We start from the raw sequence: 24,280 nt of genomic DNA, 5'->3' as shown, positions 1-24,280 counted from the left end.
TACGCCCACATCAACGCTCTCTAGGAAACCAGCGCCATTGATTTACATAGTCAATGTTTTAATGATGTCATCCGCCGCCCCGTGACGGCTGCTCCGTGACGGTACCGCTGTCCTAGGAAACTATAGCTTAAGAAATCTAGCCCTTATTTAAATTTTTTATTTGACAATGAAGTTTGGAGTTTTAGTTATATTTAAACAAATGAAATAAACAAATTTATAAAAATAGAAGTTAGGTTGTAACCTAACAAGTAACAAGTCTTGCAGCTACTGAGCTACTTGTAACAAGTCTTGCAGCTACTGAGCGCATGGACTAAAGGAATTCTAGACCCCATTTACTAAATTAAGATAGTTGATAACATTTACCTATTGAAGCTAGATAACTAATCGTCTTGCAGCTACAAAGTGCATGGACGAGTGAAATTCTTGCAACTTACAATTATCAATAAATTTACAAAAATAAACATTGAGCATGATAGTAAATTTGTAAAGTGCTAAATGCTAAAAAGTAAGCAATTAAAAAACTTAACAGATAAAGCAACGTTTCAACACTATGGATAATAAAACAGATAAAAATATCCGAAGGGTAGCTTTCGTAGATTTTGGGTAGTCACTGTTGCAGTGTCACACATGTGGCAAACACACGTTGTTTGCTAAATTCCTGGAAGATGGCCCAGCCCATGTGTAGTTGCCAAGGGGGGAAAGATGCCTATTGTTCCAATGACTTTGACCGCAAGATCCCCATTCCCCCCGTTAACTTTACAGTTTGTACAGTTCAAAATTCCTGGTGACGCCTTTCATATTATTATTTACTGATTTTAAAGAAACAAACAGTCCACAATGATATAATAACATTTGTTTTTTAAATAGGGTTTAATGACAGACCAGCAAAGTTTCTAAATAAAAATCATATACTTATATTATTAAATTGTGTTACACCAAAGGATGTGTATTTGTATGAGAGTAAGTGTAGATGTGTGTTTATGTGTATTAGTGTGGGAGTAAGTGTTCAGGTGAGTGTAAGTGTGAGCATCATTAAATAGTAAGTGGGATCGTATCGCAGCCAGAAATAATAAGTTTCAATTTATTTAAATAAATTAAGGGGCATGTAAAATATATCAGTAGATGAAAAAAAACATTATAGTTAGAGCAAGAACGATAGAGGAAAGGGTGTTGTGCATAGTTAGTGCTACAGACTGGCAGATGGAATAAATACTTATTTCTTGTCACGCGAAAGGGGACATTAAGACATTATCATGGTTTACATTGTGGCAACAGTCTATCGTGAATAATTTGGGGATATTTTCAGCCCAGTAATTAAAATTTTGTTACAGCCCCACTGCACTGGGGTAAAAATAAACTTACTCTGAAATATTTAAATCCTTGACAATTTTTAATGAGTTTTTAAATAATTGTCCTAGAAAATAAAAACCAACTGTAGTAGAGATCAAACCTCTGCAATACTATTAGACTTTAACCATTCTTTTTTTATTAAGTTTACATTACATATTCTGTGTCTGGGCAGATGAAAAATACAAAAAATTAGAACCAGAACCTTGGACGAGTGTTTTTGACTTGATGGCTACTCTCAGATAAAAATCCCCAATGAAATCAAGTGGAGATTAGTTGTTGGCGCGTTTGCATGCCATGCTTGAGGTACTAGGTTCGATTCCTGGCAGGGAAGATTAAAAACATGTATTATTTTTTAAATTTGGTTCTACGCAGCGATATCTCAGTTTTTATTGTGTACTATTTTGTGTAACTATAGTCTTTTGTTATTATTTGTGTATATTCGTTGTTTTCTATTTTTGTTTAATCAGTTGTTTGTGAATTTTGTGTATACAATGTTATTATTGAATAATTAAAATTAATAGAGGTGTTGATGGGAACGATGTGTTAGCCCCTGTTCATATATCCTCCTCTCCCTCATTAATCTTCATAAAGTTTGTAATCCATAGGAATAATTTTGTTAACTTTCCTCTATGTGCAGCTAACAGAGTCCCCCAGGTCATGTTTTTTCCAATATACACAAAGATTAATAATACTATGATTGATTTATAACAGCTGTGGGTGGATTGTGAGCTTTTGGATCCCCTCAACTTCTTACTTTCCATGTAACAAAAATAATCCAGGTACACTGCAATTGGAGTACTGATGCAAAGCTCTATGCACCACTGGGTGTGGATAGGAAAATTATGATGACGATTTTATTACATGGGGTAGCATACAAACCAATATTTACACATCAGTGCTTATAAAATTAATATCTAAATCACTACAGTAAACACGGCTCTTTTTATATTATGTTAGAATGAGTTGGTTTTGTCAAAACCAATAACTCTAAAAATCCATTTAGAAATTAAAAATAAACAATGCTAAATTAAGCATTGTATCATTTTGAATCGGGTTGTGGTCCCATCGCTCGTGTCGCGAACTCACGGATCAGAGGTCCAAAGTTTGAACCCCTCTCTACCCCACTTGACTCTCATTTCCTAATATTATGTTATTTATTCCTTGAAAATGGCCCCCAAAATTGAAATATTTGGGTAAACCTAGGTAAACAAGGCACTCTCTTAATACCCATACACAATTCCTCTTTCTTCTCTAACTCATATAGTGTCCATGCAGCTCGACTGTGGAATCATCTCCCATCCACCATCAAAGATGTTACTACATTATCTCTGTTTAAATCACGTCTGAAGAAACATCTCCTTTCTCTTCCTTAATCTCTCCTCCTTTCCTTTTTTCTCTTTCCGCTTTTTTCCTTTTTCCCATTGAGAAATAGTTTTGATTTAAGGTAATTTATAAACAAATACGTTTATTTCTATTTTTATATATTTTTAACTTTTTAATCTTTTTTTTTCTATTGAATATGTTCTGTAACTTGAATTATAAAAATAAAACTTTTATTTTATAGGTTGGTTGGAAGAAATTGCCATTTGGCAATAAGCCCGCCAATGTACAAATAACATTATGTACAAAAAGTTAAATAAATAAATAAATTATAAGAACACAAATACGAGTATAGTACGGTCTCTGTTATCCAAACCCATAATAAGCCAAACCTCCAGCAACCCGAACCATAAAATCGGGCGAGGGAATGTAAGAACTAAAGCTGTCTCCAAAAGCCTTATTCGTAGGCAGCATTAGTTTATTTACCATTGGTGCATCATTTGCGAACACTACATTTGGTAAATGATAAAAACAATCAAGAAGTTTAAGCATGGGTTAGCGGAAAGGATATGGAGAAATGTTCTGAGATAATGACTGAAGAAAATGAGAGCATTACAGAAAAAGAACTAGCACCTAACACGGTCAAACATAAATATGGCATTTCAACTATTAAAATTCGTTAAGAGTGGGCAGTCAAAAACAATGTGAAACCCTCAGAGTAATAATTCTCTAAAAAAGCCGTTAAGCTCTATTGCATAAAACAAAAGCATTCCAAATTTTTGGTTTGGTTTTTAGTTTAACAACGAACGTGTACCATACGGGCGACTCAATTAGGTTATTACCCCACATTATTAAGGTGAAACCCCACCAGATTACGGTTTTGCGTTAATTGTGTGATAAAGCACAAAAGTAGCATACAGAAAGTAAGAAAAAATCCAGATCTTTAAATATCAAACAACAACAAGCTGTTTCTCCATATCACTGTCTTGCATACAGACCTCGCTTCTTTTACAATCTTTACATTCATACATCTTCTCATGCACGCACGCCGATTATTGCGACTTCCGACACGTCTATCATCAAGTATTTCTTGGGTTTAGTTGTGCAATGTCATTTTTTTGGCTTCCTCGTTTTCTGTATCTATCAACATTCGCATCTTGAATCCTTTAAGCCATTTTTTAAATATCAAATACATAATTAACACACAAAACATACCTACTATGCCTTTTAGCATGCGTATTGATATACAGTGATCTGTTAAATAAAAAAACCTTGTTAATGAACAATATGAAAGTTTTATTATTTAAAGACTCGAGTAATCCAAAAATTTGTGAAACCAAACAAGTTAAGTTTTTAATTGTTCGGATTATCATCACCATCATTAATTTTTCGCACTTTCTGGTGCATAGGGCACTGCATTGGTACACCAATCAGATATTATAACAAAAAGTCATTTCACTTAAGTTATTATTGGTGTTAATTGTTACTACTCAATTATAATTATTCATTGTCTACACTCAGTGGTGCATAGGGCACTGCATTAGTACTGAAATTGCAACATATCTGAAAAGTAGGGTGATCTGTCAGCCTCATGGTGTAGTGATCAGCGTATTTGCTTACCATGCAGGTCTCAGTTCGATTCCTGACATGAAATATTTATTTAAAAAGGCGTTTTTAGACTAGAATATTTCATAGTTTTTGGACTGGCACCTGAAGCGTAATACTGATCATCTTACCTTCATGTAACAAAAATGATCAAGATACGCCGCGATTGGTTTACCAATGCAGTGCCCTATGCACCATAAGATGCGGAAAGGGAATGATGATGATGATGAAGGTGATCGGACTTACGCTTCAGGTGCCAGTCCAAAAACTATGAAATATTCTAGTCTAAAAATGCCTTTTTGGTGTCCCATCCTTCGTGAGTGTGGTACTTCCAAAAATAAAATAAAATACTTGAACTCATTAAAATAAAATTATATCAATTCATTAGTTAACCCATAGAAAATTTGTTGATAATGATCCTTAAGATAAAAATAACTTTATTTAATTTACTTACATATAACTTTGAATTATGTATCCTTACCTCTGTTCTGTATAAATACATTTAACTATTTAATAAAGATACCAGTCTCGAAGATGTCGCGAAAGCGATGAAACCGGTCACTGGATATTCCAAATTTGTGGATTAAAGTATCACTCGTGTTTTATTTATATAATAAATTACAATGAACTTCCATCAAGAATTTTCACTTACAAAGTTAAATGTTTTCAATTAGACGATGTGATTCTGTACCATCGTACATTTTAAGGGGATATTTATAATTAGATTGTATTATATTTGCAGTGACGAAATATGAAATACACATTATACATTAATAAATCGTTTTTATCAAAGTTAGCAGGAATTGAACTTGGGACCTCATGCATATGGTAAGCAAACACACTAACACAAAAATTATATTCATAAAAGCATATATTATGCGAAAGAGGTTTGACAGTAATGACTATAAACACCTCGGAACTGAATTAACATTTGCAAATGAAATGCAGTGGTCTCTCAGTAATCTGGCAGATATCAAACCAGAGCACTGTCGGATTACTGGAAATCACTAGTAATGACCCATTTAGACGGCAGACGGTATGTTTTATTGTATAGATATATATTATCACTACATTAGTGAGCATGACACAGAACAGACTGGCGTAAGGTAGATAAAGTAGACACATGCATCACGCACAGCGGTCATTGACCCTGCGACAAGCAATCACTTGTCTCCAAGTCACGCAACCCGCTCGGTAGTGGCCTGTATAAAAATACCAGATTACTGCACAGGGCCGGAGAAGTGAAGTACCGGATTATGGAGAGACTACTGTATTCATAAAAAAACATATTTCAGTTAAAAATTTATTCAATCAATTCGCGATAATACTTTTCCTTCAGGTATCATCAAATACACAAATAATAAAATTAAAATAACTTGCAAGGTTGTTTTATATTTATATGTACTTAGTTATGTGTAAAATTGGAAATACATGTTTTTAATGAAACAATAATATTTATGTGAAACAACCAAGAATAATAAAATAATTTATAATGTGGATCTAATAGGTAGAACACAATAAATATGGAAGAATTATACCATAACTGCAGAAAACTACTTGAATTTGTGAAGGTTACAATATCGCCATATGTTAATGGTTGGTAGGCAATCAAAACACAATACGGATATATATTTGTTTTTGTGTCATGATGAATCCAGATGAACACCCCATTACTTTATGATTTGTAAAAAACTTATAGTATTTAAAAAGGGTTTTAAGCGGTCTTGGCTCGGATGGCTGCTCTCTTCCCAGTAACAGCCTGGAAACCAGACTTGATACTAGCTACGGAGCACCGGGATCCACACGTCTCACACTGGAGGAAGAATAACCTAGTGTCCTTCTGGAGGATGGTGTCGGGGGATCTGCACGTATGACAAGTTACGTATTCTTTAATATACCGACGTAGCACATTTTCTATTTGTTTCTGTTGGAACCTTCCCTTAATAATAAGCTGGCTGTTGCCATCCACTGAACCACTCGTTCCCAACTCGGCCAGCAAGAAGTCGAGTAAATGTTTCGGTTGTCTGTGCAACGTTTTACATATTTCCGTAAAGTTTGCGAATGAGGTCTTTTTGGTTCCGATACGCACTACTTGGGGAGGTCTCATGACGAACTTCTGTTTCTTTCCTGAGACCATGGACGGGTTCTTCTCCCGCATGATGTCGAATACTCTGTCCAAAAGTTCATCGTAAGTGTAATCTCTGTCGGAACCGGCCCATGTATTGCTTGTATCATCGATATTTTCTTTGTTGTCAGATTTACTCTGTTCATCTTCAGCTATAAAGTCGTCCAAGTTTTTCTTCTTTTTTTTCTTTTTCGTCTTCGAGAAGTCAATATCTAAATCAAGATCGTCTTCGACTTCTTCTTCTTGGTGTTCCGCTTCTTCAATAAGAGGCTTTTCCTCTTTCGCCTCGGGAAGCGCACCTTCTAATTCGTCCAGGTTGAAAAACGGCTTCTTTTTCTTTTTCTTCGTTTTACCGAAAGTATCTAAATCCAGATTGTCATCGTCGACTGGGTCCACGTCGGCTTCGCGAGACACATTTTTAGAAGTTTCTTTGACGGCCGAACCGATGGATTCCCCAGCGAGGGCTGAATCTAAATCGAAAGCGGTCTTCTTCTTTTTCTTCTTCTTTGTCGGATCAAACATTAGATCTTCATCCATGATTGCACTTTCCAATAATCAATTTATGTATTTATTTGAAGGTTATAAACCAAACATGAGGGGCTTGCTTGACAAACGATTACATCAGCCACGCACTGCAACCAACTGAAAAACAAAATATAACTGCATCTGCCATTTTGGAAAGTTGTTGAACATTTTAATCTATACCAACTTAACGCTAAAACCTCTATTAGAGAAAATAAAGTACTTATTTTGAATAAAATATCATAGTACCACACACCGGTAAACATAATAAGATTTTTTCAATTATTATTCATATTATTTATATTCATATACTATAGAATACAGACTGTACTTTATACTTATGAAATATGTAATGATGTCAATCATTGGCATTTACAGTAAACAAAAGCTCAAGGCTTAAAATTAAAGTGTTTTAAAATAAATTATATCTGACCCATGATCTAAAAGTAATTAATACGGTTGCCTAGCAAGCAAGAGCTCTCGGGTGTGATTCCTGTCATAGTTGATATAAAATATTGATTTAATATTTGCACACTGCAGTATTTGATATTCCCTGAACTGGTATCTGAAGTATATATGACTGATCATCTTATCTTCATGCATAAAAAAAGCAGAGAGGTACGCTATCATTTATATACCAATGCAATGCCCTACGCTCTATACACGATTAGGTGCGAAAAGAGGAATGATGATTGTGATAATATGATTTACTTTTTTATAAGTGAGTAAAAATACATCTTATTTAGCCTCTTTCCAGGATGCTATTCTGAACCACTCTTGCGGCCGTAAAAAATACTGTTTTTTGTGTGTTTTGTATGTAAGTACACGAAAAAAATGAATTTTCTACGGTAGCGAGAGCATTTGGAATACCAGGTGGATGGAGAATATAGTTATATGTATGTGAAATAGTACCAGGCGCCAGAACGAGAGTTTTTGCGACTCGATGGCTATTTTCAGGTAAAAATCCTAAAAAGTGAAATTAAATTAGAATAAGTTGGCTTCGTAGTATAGCGGTTGGTGCATACGCTTACCATGCTTGAGGTTCGATTGCTGGCAGGGAAAACGAGAAATATTTGTTTTAAAGGTGATTAGATTATACTTCACTGTCCTTGGACTGGTACCTGAAGTTTTAACCTGACCACCTTACCTTCATAATAGATAATGGAGGCATGCTGAGTTTATTTTTCCTATGAAGATGAAAAATGCATTGAATTAATAATAAAAAGTGTAAGAAATAATGTCCATCGACAAAAATTAAGTTTAATTTGAATAAATACATTATATGCTTTTTTTTCAACAACGTTTTAAGGGTAAACCCACCTACTTTTGTATGGTTATATGCAATTAAATTCATTAAATATTTTATTGAAATGTCAATGAAATTGATAAAAACTAGATTTAAATTAATTTATTATTTTCCCTCACTTTATATTGACTTATGTACTTAAATTGATAAAGCAATTTTTGTTGTGCCTGCAAAGTGTTAAGAATTAAATAAAAAATGCTTATTTGCTCCTAGAAAAAAGTTTGAAATCTGTTATACAGGTATGTTTTTTTTTATTCACATTTAATTAAAAATAGTTTAATATTAATTTCTTACATTTTTTCACGTATGGTAAATTTACAAGATAGTTTTGTTTGTAGAGGGAGTTTGTTTTTTTATATTTGAATACATTTTTCATAATGATAAAAAGTAGGTACTTCAATGTAATAGGTTTTTCTAGAATGCATACTGTTTACCTTGCTAGGTAAAACCTGTTAAGATAAAGAAAAAATCAGATTTCGGTCAGTACCTAATGAAAAATTTAAATTAATTGTATTTAGGGATAAATCGAAGACTGTAAACGATCATTTTCATGTACCTAATCAAAAAATTAATATTATATTGTTTCTATTGGTTTCAATAACTAAAATTGATTTAATAAAAATCTCAATACTCACACTATACCTAGAAATAGTTAATAGTAATCAGAAATATTATCTTTTATATATGTATGATCTGAATTTTCTTACACTACTTTTCTGTATTCTATTTCATATGACGCGCATTAAATTTAATTAGGTTTTTTGTATAATGTGTATCTATCAATGTACATAATTTAGTATATAATAAGAGTCCCAAGTCCCAACTAAACATGGAACTTTCTAGCAAGTCAGGACATGAAAATTAATAATTTTGTGATAATGCAATTGCATATATTAATTAAAACTATTACAACTAATTAACAACAGAGCATATAGTATAAAAATATCATTCAGTTCCTACTAAAAGATGAGCAAAGAGGAATTAATGCCACGCTGCTTTAAAAAATTCAATTTCTTGTAAATTTATGAATCTTATCTCTATGTTTGGAACTAAAAGTTTTTTATTCTAACCGATTATTAATTCAAAACGTATTTTTGATAATATTTTTTGTGTTTGTTCTATTTTTAAATCAATACTTACGTGGGCAAGTAGTTATTTTAATAATACTAAACTATGATATATTTATTATTAAAAAAAACATTATTTTTTAGTAAGAATCGCGTTTAGCTATTGTGCACGAGGTTTTGGGTTCGGTTTCTGGCGGGGCCGAAAATGAGTTGATTTTTTTACTTAAATAATGATTTAAGCTTATTAGCTTAAAGCTTAATAGCTCAAAGCTTAATACTGGAAAGATACCTATAATTATTAAAGTGTAGGGGTGATTACCTTGCCTTAATGTAACTCTTCATTAATTTCAAGTTCCATAAATCAAGCGCATTGCGCTTGCTTATGAGTAGCTACGCAGCTATCTTTCATGTTATTTTTCTTCATTTTGATAAGGTAAGGTTTTAAGGAAATATCAATACTTAAAATATTATTCAAAAGTGAGTTGAGTTCCTAAATCCTAAGTGTAACACATAAATAATAATTAATTTTAATATGAATTATTAAATCACCCATAAAGATGTAGGTACTCAATCATGTTTTGTTTTGGTCAAATATAAAATTACAAACTGCACGTGCACTTGCTTAAATCAATAAGCAATAGGTATTTTTATTACTGTTACACAACAAAAAAAAGTAGTAGAAGAAATAGCAAACTGAGCGTCGGTGATCATTACACCATCACGTGATTGTCTGGCAGATATCATGCGACTCGTTTGTTTATTTGGTAACGTACACAAACTTTCTCGCTGTGTATGCATATTTTATTTGACTTTGACAACATCGTCTATATTTTTATCACAGACAAGGAATCCAACATGACATAAAAAAATCTAGTCTATTGCTATTAATGTCAAAATCGCAGACTACAGATATATCGTCAAAATTTTATAAAGGTGTTGAAGGCTGAAGAATAAAGATATCTATAGTCTGTGGAATAACCTAAAATATCCTCCTTCCTCAAAAATATGTGTACATGAAATAATCAGAAACAATGTCTGTTATTCGCCTCAAACAACTTGTAAATCTTAGATTACCATTTTGTGTAAGAAAAAGTAGTACAGATATAACACGAAATGAAGAATATACCAGTACACCGATGTACCCAAAAATTATGGATATTTCGCGTGAAGCAGTGAAACAACGTGAAAAGGAAGCTTGGCACGAAGAAATTAAAGCACTGGAAACAGTAGAGGAGAAAATATTTAAAATCAACATGCCCAGATATTATGGTTTTAAGACAATTTCGTTAAGAGAACACTGCATACCATTACAGTCATTAGAATTTATCCAGCACTGCACTAGGACTCATTTTATCAAGAATAATTCTCTTCCCGAATTTTACGTGTTATATGATAGTGCTGCAAGTTATATGGCCAAACAGCTGAGGGCTGACATTGAAGATGCCATTAAGTTTGAATACCACAGTTTAAAGTTAGTAGATTTAAATAAATACAGCATAAAATATTTACTAACAGCTTTTGCTGTAAGAACTTTTATTCAGGCATATATTTAAACGTTGAAATAGAAATATAACGTAGTCACATAACATATGGTCTATTTATACTATTGGTATATTTGGTACACAATATGATAAACAATTGAGACGGGTTGTGGTCACGAGACTACGAGATCCGAGTATTGAATACCACTCTACCACAACTTGTTTCCCATTTTCCAACACGGGTATTTACGTCTAGAAGAAAATGGCTCCAAAATTGAAATATTACAGTAAAGAATGCAAATGAATCGGGTTGTGGTCCCGTGGCTAGTGTCTCGGACTCTTAGCTCAAAGGCCCGTGGTTCGAATCCCACTCTACCCCAACTCGATTACCATTTTCTAATAGTGAGTTATTTGCAACTCCTTGAAAATGGCCCTCAAAATTGGATGTAGTTATGCGGAAAGCGTCCAACCCTCAAAATGCTAAAAATGAGTTTAATGCCGGTTTTAATAGCATACTACGCTATCTTTATGTGCTGAAAACGTCCAAGCTCCAAGTGTTATACTTTTTTGCCTATTAAAGAAATTAACAAATAAATTTTAAAAAGAGCTGCAGAAAACAGTCAAACCACTTGGACGTTTTTAAAGTTAATATAACAGTGATAGCCTTGATGTAGGCTAGAAATTTCTTTAATTGGCCAAAAAAGTATAGCACTTGGATCTTGGACGTTTTATTTATTTATTAACGGACATTGTCCATGTATACAATTTATAAGGTTTAAATATTACAATAAAAGAATAGTTTAAAACATAAAAAAAAGAAAAGAAGCATTAACAAACATAAGGGACATTGAGACAAGATCTGGACTATTTATTTAGTGCTCGTTTAAATCGTTGTAAACTTAAGCCAAAAAAGTCCAGATCTTGTCTTGAGTTAACAATAGAACAAAGACGGGTCATTGGAGAATTAAGGCCATAGTTTTCAGCACATAAAGATATCGTAGTATGCTATCGAAACCGGCATTACCCATTTTTATCATTTTGAGGGTTGGGCGCTTTCTGCATAACTACATCCAATTAAATATTTGGGTAAATCAAAAGAACGCAAATATTTATTTTATTTAAAAAAAATAAATAATTCTCAAAGATATTTGTATTAATTAGTTTGATGTTATTCGTAATGAATTATAGTAATTATTATTATGGATAATTTATATAGCACTGTTTTTGTGAAAATCACCTCAAGGGCGCTTTAAAATTAATATCTCAGCTAATCTTGCACGGAGCACATGGGTGATTGGGATTATCATTATCTAATGAGGCTCTAGCCTGTAAAAATAAAGATTATATTATGATGCTACTCATCATCATCCCTTTTCCGCACCCATAGGGAACTGACTTGGTAAACCAAATGCAGCGTTGTTCAATCATCTGTTACATGACGGTAAGGTGATCAGTCTTAGGCTTCAAGTGCCAGTCCAGGAATAATAAAATATCACAGTTCAAAAAACTTTACATTTCGCGTCCATTCTGCTAGGAATCGAACCCAGAACCTCAGTAATGGTAGGCAAACGCGTCAACCGCTACACAACGAGGCGGAAATATCTTCACTCGATTTCCTCATTCAGTTTTTCTGATTTTTACCTGAGCAGCCATCGAGTTAAAAACACTCGTCTAGGATTCTAGTCTATTTCACACACAGAACTGAAATGCTATTTTGTTATTCTGCGTACCTTAGTATGTGTTACTTATTTTATTATTTTTGTTTTATTTCATTGGAAAGCCAACAGACATTTATAAATTTATAAGATACAATTATATTATAAATACATATCATAAAGTCCAATTAGAGGCTTCCACATAATATTGTTATTGTAAATGTTGTCACATAAAAATAATACATAACATAAAATATCTAATCATACAAACCTTATAATATTACTAAAAATGTAAATTTAATACGTATTATTAAAAATATATCTACTTTTGAATATTGGTCACACAGTTGCACAATATAATATATAATACAACTCTCTTGTTCTCTAAATCATTTGAATAAATCCGTAGCATGTGACAACAAAATAAATTGTTTTTATTGAATTACAAATTTAAAAGCTTCAATTAAATTAATTTAACAATAGAATCACTATGTAAAGCGCCCTTGAGGTATTTTATTACGAAAATGGCGCTATATAAGTTATCCATAATAATAATAATAATAATAACTATAGTTGACCATACAGTGTACATTCATTATGTGCCTACATACAGAACTGCACATAACCTGCATAATATAGGCTGCGGATTCAAGGCGCAACATCATAACTTGAATTATTTTTGGAAATTTCATTTTTAAAGGAAGTTAAAGATATGTTATTAATATCAATACAATTTAATTTCTGATTACACATTTTGCAGGTTCTATTTACAAATGAATTTTGAAAAGCTAGCCATATAATATTTTCCCACGAAGAGTTGGTTTATAAAAATAAAATTGATTTAGTGGATTCAATTTGGTAGTCTAGAACTGTTCTTATAAAAATCGTACTGTAACTAAGTTGTTAAATATTCAAACAAGTAAAGAAAGAAGAATCATTACGCCAAAACGCATCAATTGTATCACTGAGAAAAAATATTATTACCCGCAAATTTATTAGTTTGATTTTAAATATCTAAGTCCTAACTAAGTACTAATGTGTAAGTCCCAAATTTACTTAGCAAGTTCCTGATGTCTATGCAACCTGTGAAGATCTTGTTGTGTTGGTTCAGGTTAGAGGAAAAACAGTTTTTACATCAGTAACGAATTTTACTGAAGTTATTTATGTAACATTGCATGAAAATATGAGTGTAAAACTTAGTTCTAGCAGAAAATGCCAAAATATAATTTTTTACCGTTTGTGTACTTATGAGTTTTACATCTTAAGGTGATCTTCGGTACGCTAGCGTACAAAAAATACATACAATAAGAAATACTTTGAATAACATGTAATTTTAAAACAATAGATTATAAAAACACAGTAAACAATAGGCTGTATTTTATTTTTGTTTTTAGGAGAAAATTTGAACTAACCAAACAATTTAGTGATGCAAGACAGGAAGACGATTTGTTGGCCAAATCGGTGATCTTCCAAATCAACAGACTTCTGACAAACCATTTAGCATCCAGCATTCCTCACTTGATGGAATCCCAGGTTAACCAATTTCAAATATTTAATCGATAAACTAACTCCATCTATTCTATAATAGTGTGATTTTATTCTTAACATATGAACGGTAAAAAGGCTAATGCCCGTATTTAGAGATGAGACTCAAAGTGAGGAAAGTAAATTCTATTATCCTCACCTTCTAGTTATTATCTGCATATGAGATTAAAATGTACTTTCCTTACATTGAATTTTGTCTTTGAATACAGCCATAAGTTACTATTTAATCATTCACTCCTGCTTATAGAGATGTTCTTTCTTTCTATTGCACAGAACAAAAGCTTTCCAAAATTTTTGTAAGGTTTATGGTTTAACAACAAACATGTAACATACGGTTTCAGTTTGCACTTGCTATTCTCGACCTGAGTACCTACGGCCCGTTGTGTTGTTGTAAACTGTAGCTAACTTCGTCGTTGATAATCATAGAATGATTTTTGTCCATATGGGCGACTTTATTAGCGGGTGGCGTATTATTACTCTGAGGATGCGCCACTATAGCCAAAATTGACCTATATATAACAGAGGTGTCCAACTAGATCAGACCCGAGGTCTACTTCTTACTGTCCAGTGTTCGCGCTATCTACCAATCATCATTTTCCTGTCCACACAAAGATGATATTAGTTGTTCATTAACTTTTCGACATGATAGTAACATTGTTTTTTGAAGTGCTGAATTTTTTGTTCATATAGTGTACTCATGGAGTAGTTCACTCATTTGGTTGATTTGAAAACAATTTTCATGTTCTGATTAATTTGTTTCCTAAATGTTCCAACCCTCATTTCTGTTTAAACTAGCATTTCTTTTTATTTAGTAACATACCAATGTATTATTATTTTAGTAACATACCAATGTATTTTTTGTTTAGTACCATACCTATTTATTTTTTATAGGTTGACAATGAGCCACGACATGAATCATTTTGGTATGTTGGAGGATTTTCCGAGTATCCGAAAAATATTAGAATAAAAGGAGGTCGACATTGGAATAAATATTACTACCGGCCGAGAGACTTCCCAGTGAGATATTTAGGTAATAAAGAAACCCATATAATATAGTTTTGGGATATTGAAAATAATAAATTGAATCAATTTTTTTTCCTGCTATAGGTAGTCCTGTTCTGTCTGTGAGAAGTGAATTCCCATTGGAGCCGATAGTTCCTTATAGCGATGCTGATAACCAAAGTCTAGAAGTACCTCTTTACGATCTGTATCCTAGTAATCGTGGTTTTTTCTTTGAACATTGTCACGGAACTAATATACCTGGTATGTATTCTGATTGTATCAAAATTCAGTGTTTTGTCAGACAACACAAACAAATTAAATAAAACAGCTTATTCAGTTTCCAATTTATATTTTTGAAGTTATTAAAAAATTGGTTTAATTTCAGGATTTTGGCCAGGAGACACTCAAGAATTCGGTCTATTGTCATACCATTCTCGAGGGTATATGAAAGATAGAACACGCCGTGAAGATGATAATTTGGAAGCTCTCGATTCTCAAGGAATAATGACAAGCTTCGGTTGGCTAATGGCTCAAGCTTGTTATCAAGGATTTTCAACCTATAATGAAATAACTTATCCGTTAACCACTCAAACCATTATCACCAATGGCCGTCTATGGTCATTCTATGCGTATCAAATGAACACATTGCTTGTACACGGTGACAATTTTAAAACAAACAAACTTAGAAATATTTGCTACGGAACAGAACCTCTTAAGCTATTTGAAAGCGTCGACAGTGAAGGAAAGGTAATCGGTTTCAACGATGACGTGCTAAAAATGCTAATTCAGTTTTATATAAATGTTCCCAAAGAAAGAAAAGACACACTGATGAAACCGTATCTGGGAGAAAAGGTTAAGGTCATTGCGGATATTGAGCACGAAGAAAAACGGGTGTGGCTAGAAAAGTATTACAAACATTTAGTCGCTAATAGACCACGTCACAAACTGATGTACGAGATTTACGATTGGGAGAAAATTTACAAAATTAGATTTAAAACTCGATCCATGGAACCGAAAAGAAGACCCTTCGAATTACATCAGAATCCTATGGCAAAAAGGTTGGATGATCATCATCCTGCTTATATTCCCAAGGTATATAGGAGTCATCCCAAGAGCAGGAAGAAGTGGGAAAAAACATACTACCCTTAATAAATTAACTTTCACTTGTTTAGTTATTACATTTTAGTTTTAATAAAAATCAATACTGATGTATTTGAATGTATTATTACATTTATAAAAATTGAATGATTTGTTTTTTCTTTTGTGCATATCTAAGGAACATTTTATTGAAATAAAATACCTAATAGTTCAGAAATTATCCAGTCAGAATAAGAATACAGATCTGCATATGACAGAACCATAATCCTAGATGTCCCCCCCAGGTAAAAATCCCATTAAAGGAAATCTAGTGGGGTATAGTCTATATTTACTCGGCCGAATCTAGAAGCGGATTTACAACCCGCTTGTCGCCACTGTCAGCAATATTTTGAAGATATATTCATACTAACAGGCTACCGATACCTATCGCAGCTCACAGTAGAATACCAGCGCTTTACCGAGATTATAGTCTCACAATTCTTTGTAAGAGGCGGAAACTGTTTCTAGATCTCAGACACGAGGCCGTTAGTTGGTGGTGGTAAAGAGGATGCCTAAGATCGTGGGTTTTTTTGTGCTTCTTTGCTTCTGCGGCTGTCCTTCGTCGAATGTGTGGTGGAGCGATTCCGGTGATTTTGTGCTTTTTATCAATCGGTGTTAGCTATAGGCATTCTGCCACTGTTTGTGCCATTTTGTTGATTGCTATGTCCACCTATTCGGAGTGGGCAGACTTTTGCCACACCGGATACGCATTCACCCTGCTGATATACACAAACTTTACGCCGAAGTTATAAGCGCTGATAGCATTGCACCCCATGTGGTCCCTACGAGTTTACGTATTGTATTGTTTCTTGCACATACCTTTTGCTTAGTTTGAATGCAATTATTACAATGCTCATATTAAAATTATAATTTTTTTAAAGGGAATCCGCCAAGCCTATATTTGAAGGCTTGTCAGCAGGTGGAAAAGAGGAGATAAGGAAGGAGGTTATGAAAAATACACAACACCCCGACGAATGGAGAAAAAAATCTCACTTAGATTTTTTTTCTTGCAACTGGCGGGAATCGAACCCGCAACACTAGTTACAGTTAGCCGTTTAACCAACTGGGCTACGGTGCACGTCAATTATTGTACATGTTAATTGCGGCATTATTATACATAATACTAATTAAGCTAATTGAAATATATATACCGTGTCCGAGTGGTTGGAGATTGATCGTATATTGAGGGTTAAAGAAATCATCAGTGCGATTCTGAACGCCCTCTCGTGGGGTAGAGAAAGCGTTGCTAGCATACTATTACTACGTAAATTATGTGTTAGCAATTCGTTCTCTACCCCTGTGAGAGCATTCAGAATACCAACCCAAGCTTACGTTTTATGGTAGCAATGAATATTTATCGTCATTATCATTTCTGTATCCGCACCAAGTGGACACTGCATTGGAATTCCAATAATTGTAGCGTATATAGAAAGTGGTTCAGGATACCACCCCTGTTCAGTCTTACGCTTCTGGGCCGCGATTATGAACGGCTATCTTCGTCGGCATATACTGAGACGGTAAAACTAATTATTATTATTATGAATAACTTACAAATATAGCGCCATTTTCGTAATATAATACCTCAGGGGCGCTTTAAAAAGTGATTATATAAAGAATTTAATGTAAACTTTTTAAATTTTTAATTTAAGAAAACAATGTACTTTGTCACCCCATGCTAAGGATTTATTCAAATGATTTAGAGAACAAGTGGGTTTTAAGTTTTTTCCGAAACATCACTTTACTCTCACAGTTTCGCACCTCTGCTGGGAGAGCATTCCATGCCGTAGGGCCTGCGACCGCAAATGCGCGTTCGCCGAATTTAGTGCGCTGTTTGCGTAGGGGTATAATAACTTTTACTTTCGACGTAGATGAAGCCCATCTAAGCGTAAGATGTCTGTCAGCTAGTTCATCTGGAATGCAGAGTTCCCTCAGATATTCTGGAGCAGAGTTGTGCAGTGACTTATACATAAGCCAACAGAGTTTGTATTCCACCCTCTGTTGAAAACGTAGCCAGTGTAATTCTCGAAGTAATAGAGAGTGATATGACTGAACTTAGAGATTTCAAAAATAAGTCTAGCTGCGGCATGTCTAATATTGATATTTATGTACGAAAGTGTGTATATTTGTATGGAAATTCAAAGTATCTTCGCCGGTAACCGGTAATTGAACATGTTTAGAAAAAAGTGTAAACATATTCTATTTTGCATACTGGGAACTTAATTTTACTTTGTTGATAAAATTTAAGATAAATTCTAACTTCCCATTGCAATCGGGGCCCTGGTGCCAGTCTAGAAATAATGGAATACTACAGTGAAAGTACTTCTTCCACATACCGTGGGTCTCCCCATCGGTTTTGGTCATTCAAAAAAGCAATGATTTTTTTCCTAATAAACGAGTTACTCTTAAACCATTTAATTTTTCAATTTCACAATTCGCGATTTGAATTAAATTTAACACTACTACTTTCACTGTATGCTTGTCAAAGTTTATGGAGGGCCTTTGCCGGATATTGTCATTCATCCACATGACCACATTGCAAACACGATTTTTTTATTTACATATAGTTATTTTGAACCACAACAGGCCAGGGGGCCCACTTACAGTGATGAATTACAACACAGAACACTCAGGCTTAAAAAAATCACATTATTTTTTTGTGCTCTCACCGGGAATCGAATACGGAACTTTCCGCGCGTGAGTCAAGCGTCTTGACCACTACACCACGGAGGCCGCCGAATTACCATGGCTATCGCAAAAACTGTGTTTACTTTATAGAATTATGAATTCTTAATTCTATAGTTTTCTTGTATCAATTTGAGATAAATGGTACATTGCAGTAAACCACCTTTAAAACCAATTAAAAAAAATAATATTTAGTCTTAAAATAGTAGGTACAAATATAATACACGAATGTCCTAATATTAATTTATATCTAATTATCATAACATTTATAAACAATAAATGTACACTTGAAAGCTTTTTTGCAAAACGTTTTAAACAAATTGACCACATTACAAAAAATAGCTTCGAATAAACTTGAGAAAAAAAAACCAGAAGCACAAGGTTAAAGTCGATGCCAAATTACTTAACTAAAGTACTTACTCATTGTAAACAAAGCAAACCCCTTTAATACAACAATTTTCGTTAAAAAAACATTAAATCATTATTTTGGAAAACCCACAAAAAAACTTTTTTTTTTATTTTTTAAATTATTTAATATAATATAAAGTTACAACATGTTAACAAAAAGAAATACATAATAAAGCAAAAGTACACAAACAAAAAACGAAACGAAATACCACACCAAAAAAGAAGCAACCTCTTTTGCTTGTTGTGGGATTACAATGTTAATAATTTGAGTACAAAATACACATATATTTCAAAAAAATAAACGAAGGTATACAAAACATTTTTTTAAAAATAGGTGCATATTCATATGCATGCAAATGAGCATGCGTGCCCACCCGTGTATAATTACACACACATATACACGCAAACGCACACGCACACTCACTCACACGCACATACACATTCATCCACATACATAAGATAACATGGTGGAGAAAATTATAAAATAAGGCTTTAAAGTTACTTAACAAAAGAATTTAAGTACTGTAGGAAAAAACAAAAAAACGTATTTCTTTAATTTTCAAATAAAAAACTTAAATATGATTTAAATGTTAAAAAGCACTTATTTAAAGCCAACCCGAATTTGACGTCCCATTCTACCAGGAATCGAACCCGGGATCTCAAGCATGGTAGACGAACGCGCCAATCACTATAGTGCGAGGCGGGTCATGGTGGGTTTATGAGCTACCTGCATCGCTTTAAGCTCTCCGAGATCGACAGCTGCCCATGCGACGATGAAACTCCTCAAGAAGTCCCTCACCTGTTTATGCATTGCTCCTTTTTCAGCTTTCAAAGACAACAGCTGGAGACGCGATGCAGAAGCTTGGGTGAAGATCTATGCGACATCCCATCGGTGATAGGTAATAAAGAACTCACACGAGAGGTACTTTCATAAATGGTCAATATAGTGCAGGCAATTGGTAAAATAAACCAAAGTAGGGAACAAAATGCCAAACACTCCTCTAGTGGAACGAAAGGCCTGTTGACTACTGCCAACAGGCCGGCTTCTCCTGAAGAGTTTGCTGAGAAGTAAATGCTGAGAAGTTCCCGATTGGCCCACATTAGTACATCCCTCCTGATCCCAACAGCTTAGATAAATTTAAAGGAATTTAATTGCGGAAAAATCCACTTTTGAAATATAAACCTTGTATATTATAAGCAGGTAAATAATAAAGCAACTCCAACATAAAAAAAGTTCGAGGCAAACTACTTATATCCACTTGATTTTTTTCTGAAGGTAGCTATTAATTGTTTTGGTTCTATTTCACACGTACACAGAACTATACACTACATTCCTCTCGTACCTGCAGGGAAAAAGGTTCAAATAAGTCAATAAAAATAAACCGGTCACCCCATTTCAATTAACAGTCGGAGCATATTTCTCGGCCCCGTCCATACAAATGCGAGCCTTTATGCTAGTCATAGTATATTATCAGTAAACGATATTCTGATGACGGTAGTACCTAGCGGCTATCATCGTTAACGGTCCATTTGACGCAAAAAAGGGTTTTACGTGTTCAGCTGAGCCCTTCAAGGGACGGTGACGTCACGGGGTGGCTCTGCGTTACCTCAGTATAGGTACTTAATGAAGGAAAGATTCGCAATATGGCGGGGGCGGTGCAGATTTCATTACATTTACTGAATTATTTTCGTCACCGTCCAAACTTAATGATGTCGAAAACAGTGGAATGATTTTACGATAAATGAACATGTAATCTTTAATCCCCATGGATAGTTTTTTTCGTTTTACAATCATCAGAAGATGTTCAAACATCAACAGGGCTTATGGCCTGTCATTAGCTGGTTTAAGTGATCACTTTACACACTGTAATTTTCGCCTTACGAGTATGTCACCGAGCTCCTTAACGGCTGGACAGATTTTGATTAAATATTTTGTGTGTGTTTGAGTGGGTCCCTGGATGGTTTAGATTCACAATTGGACCCGGTAGGTGGGGTGGCTGGTTACGATAAACTTATTTTTATTTGACTTTGGGTAACAGCAAATCACACAATTACGAAACGAAAAGATCGAAATGTTAAACTCAATGTCACTTAGTATATAGATTTACGATAATTCGAATATCGAACAAATGTCTGCTGAACCAGCTAATAGCAGGCAAGCCAACGTTCGGGTAGGACAACGTCTCTACATTAGTTATATATAATATATGACATATTGCTATGAAGCTAGCTGGATTTTTGCATCTATTTTGTTTTATTAATTTGTATAAATAAAAAAACTTTTTTTTTGATTGATTGGAAAAAATTACCATTTGCCAATGTACAAATATGTATGTAAAAGAAGTTAAATATAAAAATTCCGTTTCTTTTTCAAAATTCACTGACTTTTTCCATACGTTCATAGTCCCACTTATTGCATATTTTTTTCAATAGGCATTATAGCATTGACATTTTTTGCACTTTTAATTTTCTGCAAAACGGAAACAGTTTAAGAATTCCTGATTATAACCCTTTCAGATTATAAGGTATGATATCTGTATATAAAAGACGGACATCTAATGTGGTAAGGATTCTATGCATTTGAAAAGCGTACTTTTTCCTTTAAGGAATATACAGCTCTCTTATCTACCAGTTATAGAGAAGAAATTCTAAAGATGGATTTAGCATCAGAGCATTCTGTGCAATGTGCTTAAAAAACATTTTACTGCTCGATTTGCTTTTATACTAGCAAACGTAAATTTAATTTATTTTTATTTTTGAAAAAAATAGTTTCGTTTATTAATCATTAATTTAAACTATTTTAGGGGCATTTTCAAGAGGTTTTACCTTAATAACTCGATGCCTATACTTTAAAACGAGAAACCTTTTGACCCTCTTGCAAGTATGTTAAGACTCCATAATAAAATAGTTAAAAAAGTAAACATTGACATTAATTATGATAGAGCAAATGATTATATATGTTTTTATATTGTTTCTTAAATCAAATGCCTAATCTTTATTTTTGTGTATGTGAATTGATTTTAGTTTATTTTATTACATCTTATATGTTCTTATTTTTTTTTCTTAAAAAAAAAGTAGTTTCTTATGTTTAACTCAATTCTATTTCTTTAACTCAATCTTTATTCTTATCTTTCACTAAACTTAATCTTTATCATTACTTAAATTGATTTTACACACTTATTTTATATAATTTATGAAAGATGGTGGATTTCTATAATTGAGGACATATATAAAGAATGTTAGTAATGCTTACTTAAAAAATGTATGTATTTTATGTATCCTTGTTGAACTTCCAAATAAATAAAAAAAGAAAAAAAGAAAAAAAAGTTGATGCTGACGTTACGACTACTAAAAGACGACAACCTGGTTCAGTTTACTAGTTTGAATTATCACTTTTAAATTGTGTAAACTTCACCATTCTGACGATGATCTACATTTCTTATTTATTTATCAAGTAAATCCGGGAGGATAAACAGTGCCTACAGTTCTGTATGTGAAAAAGAACCAGAGGCCTGGGGTGATATTCCAAACGTCTCTACTCTATGTTGTATATAAATATGCGAGATATAAGCCTTTTCTACGGCCGCGAGAGTAGTTTAGAATACCACCGCTGACGAGTAATTTCGAATCGATAGCTACTCGCAGATAAAAATCTGAAAAAAGGAAATCGAGAGGTGATAACGCAAGTTTATCATGCTTGAGGTCGTGTGGAACTGTGATCCCACCTTTTCCCTTTTTAATCCCAGCAGTATTTTGACACCTACGAACGACACAACACGGCATGATGAAATTTAAATCGCCTATTGCGTACTAAAGCTAGGGTTTCCTAAGACAGCGGTGCCCGTATCTTAACGGCCGTAGTGAACGGTGATGTAGTGGACAGCCGTCGTAGTGGTGACTAGAGAGTGGTTTTATTTTTTAACGGTGTTATCAACACCATTTTTATAGGAAACCACTCTCTAGTCACCGTTACGACGGCTGTCAACCGCATCAATGTTCACTACGGCCGTTAAAATACGGGCATCGCTGTCCTGGGAAACCCTAGCTTAAGCGACGTCTACAGAGTACCTTATAACCAAAATGTAAAACTACTCATTTTTGAGTAGGTTAATCGGCATCAGTTTAATGCGCGTGCGCGGTTTCTGGACTATTATAATTTTATGGATTTAAATAAATATTGTCTTTCTTTTCACTCTTTAATATACCTTTTCACCGATGCCTTTTGAATATTTCTTCTTTTGACATGAGCAGATATTTTTTGAGTAAGTATTCACGGTTGCCATTTTATACATACTACATACCTATATTATATGTTTTACCATTTTTTATTCCATCAAAGAATTACATTCCGTGGAAGGGATTAAATTTCACTACACATAAATTTGTCAGCAAATCCCTTGTTGCAATCTCTTTCACTCATCCCCTACGCATTCAGAAGTTCTTTGATGGAAGTGTGAGAAAAAACATCTGGATACTGGATTACGTTCATAAAACATTTTGAATTATTAATGTAAATTCTCATAGATTGGAGTGATTTAGATTTACAGAAATAATGTTTAAAGACACATAAATAATAAATTATATTAATACGCCTATATATACAAGCGCTGTCTGCTCACTAAAAACAACAACTATATTTAGAAAATATGTACACATTAAAATATATTTATAATTAAAAAAATGTTAATTAAAACCAATCTTTCACCGGTCTGCGTTTGGTTGATGTTTATTTTGTTTATTTAATATCACTTCATAGTTTACAAATACAAACACAGTGCTTTAGAATGTTTAACAAGCCTATCGTCGTTGTGCCGGCTTTATCTATGTTTCTATATATCTATATATATGTTTATATTGTTTGTTTTTTTTTCTTCTTATGTTTATGTCATACCATATTTATATGCATAAACTTATAAATCATTAGAAAAGGAACGGTTCACGCGCAGACGCTGAAGTCTTTGTGGGCATTTTTTCCAAATTAGCTTAATTTTAAGATGGATTTTTTAAAGTGTATTTTTATAATTCAAATTCTATGTAAATATGGGTATGAAAAAATAAACCAACAAAAAAATAAA

General features: G+C 33.4%; 2 protein-coding genes across 2 annotated transcripts; one reads left to right on the top strand and one right to left on the bottom strand.

Moving 5' to 3' along the window:
- Positions 1-5,564: 5,564 nt before the first annotated feature.
- Positions 5,565-7,044, bottom strand: eIF2beta (eukaryotic translation initiation factor 2 subunit beta). The gene has a single exon (XM_088235370.1). The coding sequence runs from the start codon at positions 6,935-6,937 to the stop codon at positions 5,990-5,992; it is 948 nt and encodes a 315-aa protein (XP_088091496.1). The 5' UTR covers positions 6,938-7,044; the 3' UTR covers positions 5,565-5,989.
- Positions 7,045-9,662: 2,618 nt separating this feature from the next.
- mRpS30 (mitochondrial ribosomal protein S30) lies at positions 9,663-16,223 on the top strand. The gene is made up of 5 exons (XM_088235369.1): positions 9,663-10,766; positions 13,826-13,964; positions 14,868-15,006; positions 15,084-15,239; positions 15,364-16,223. The coding sequence occupies exons 1-5, from the start codon at positions 10,327-10,329 to the stop codon at positions 16,125-16,127; spliced, it is 1,638 nt and encodes a 545-aa protein (XP_088091495.1). The 5' UTR covers positions 9,663-10,326; the 3' UTR covers positions 16,128-16,223.
- The last annotated feature ends 8,057 nt before the right edge of the window (positions 16,224-24,280 follow it).

The sequence above is a fragment of the Micrasema longulum genome, unplaced genomic scaffold (genome assembly GCF_059751315.1).
Source record: "Micrasema longulum isolate JH-2025_06_02 unplaced genomic scaffold, ASM5975131v1 h1tg001366l, whole genome shotgun sequence".
In the NCBI taxonomy this organism is placed as follows: domain Eukaryota; kingdom Metazoa; phylum Arthropoda; class Insecta; order Trichoptera; family Brachycentridae; genus Micrasema; species Micrasema longulum.
This window is presented reverse-complemented; position numbering and strand designations above follow the sequence as displayed.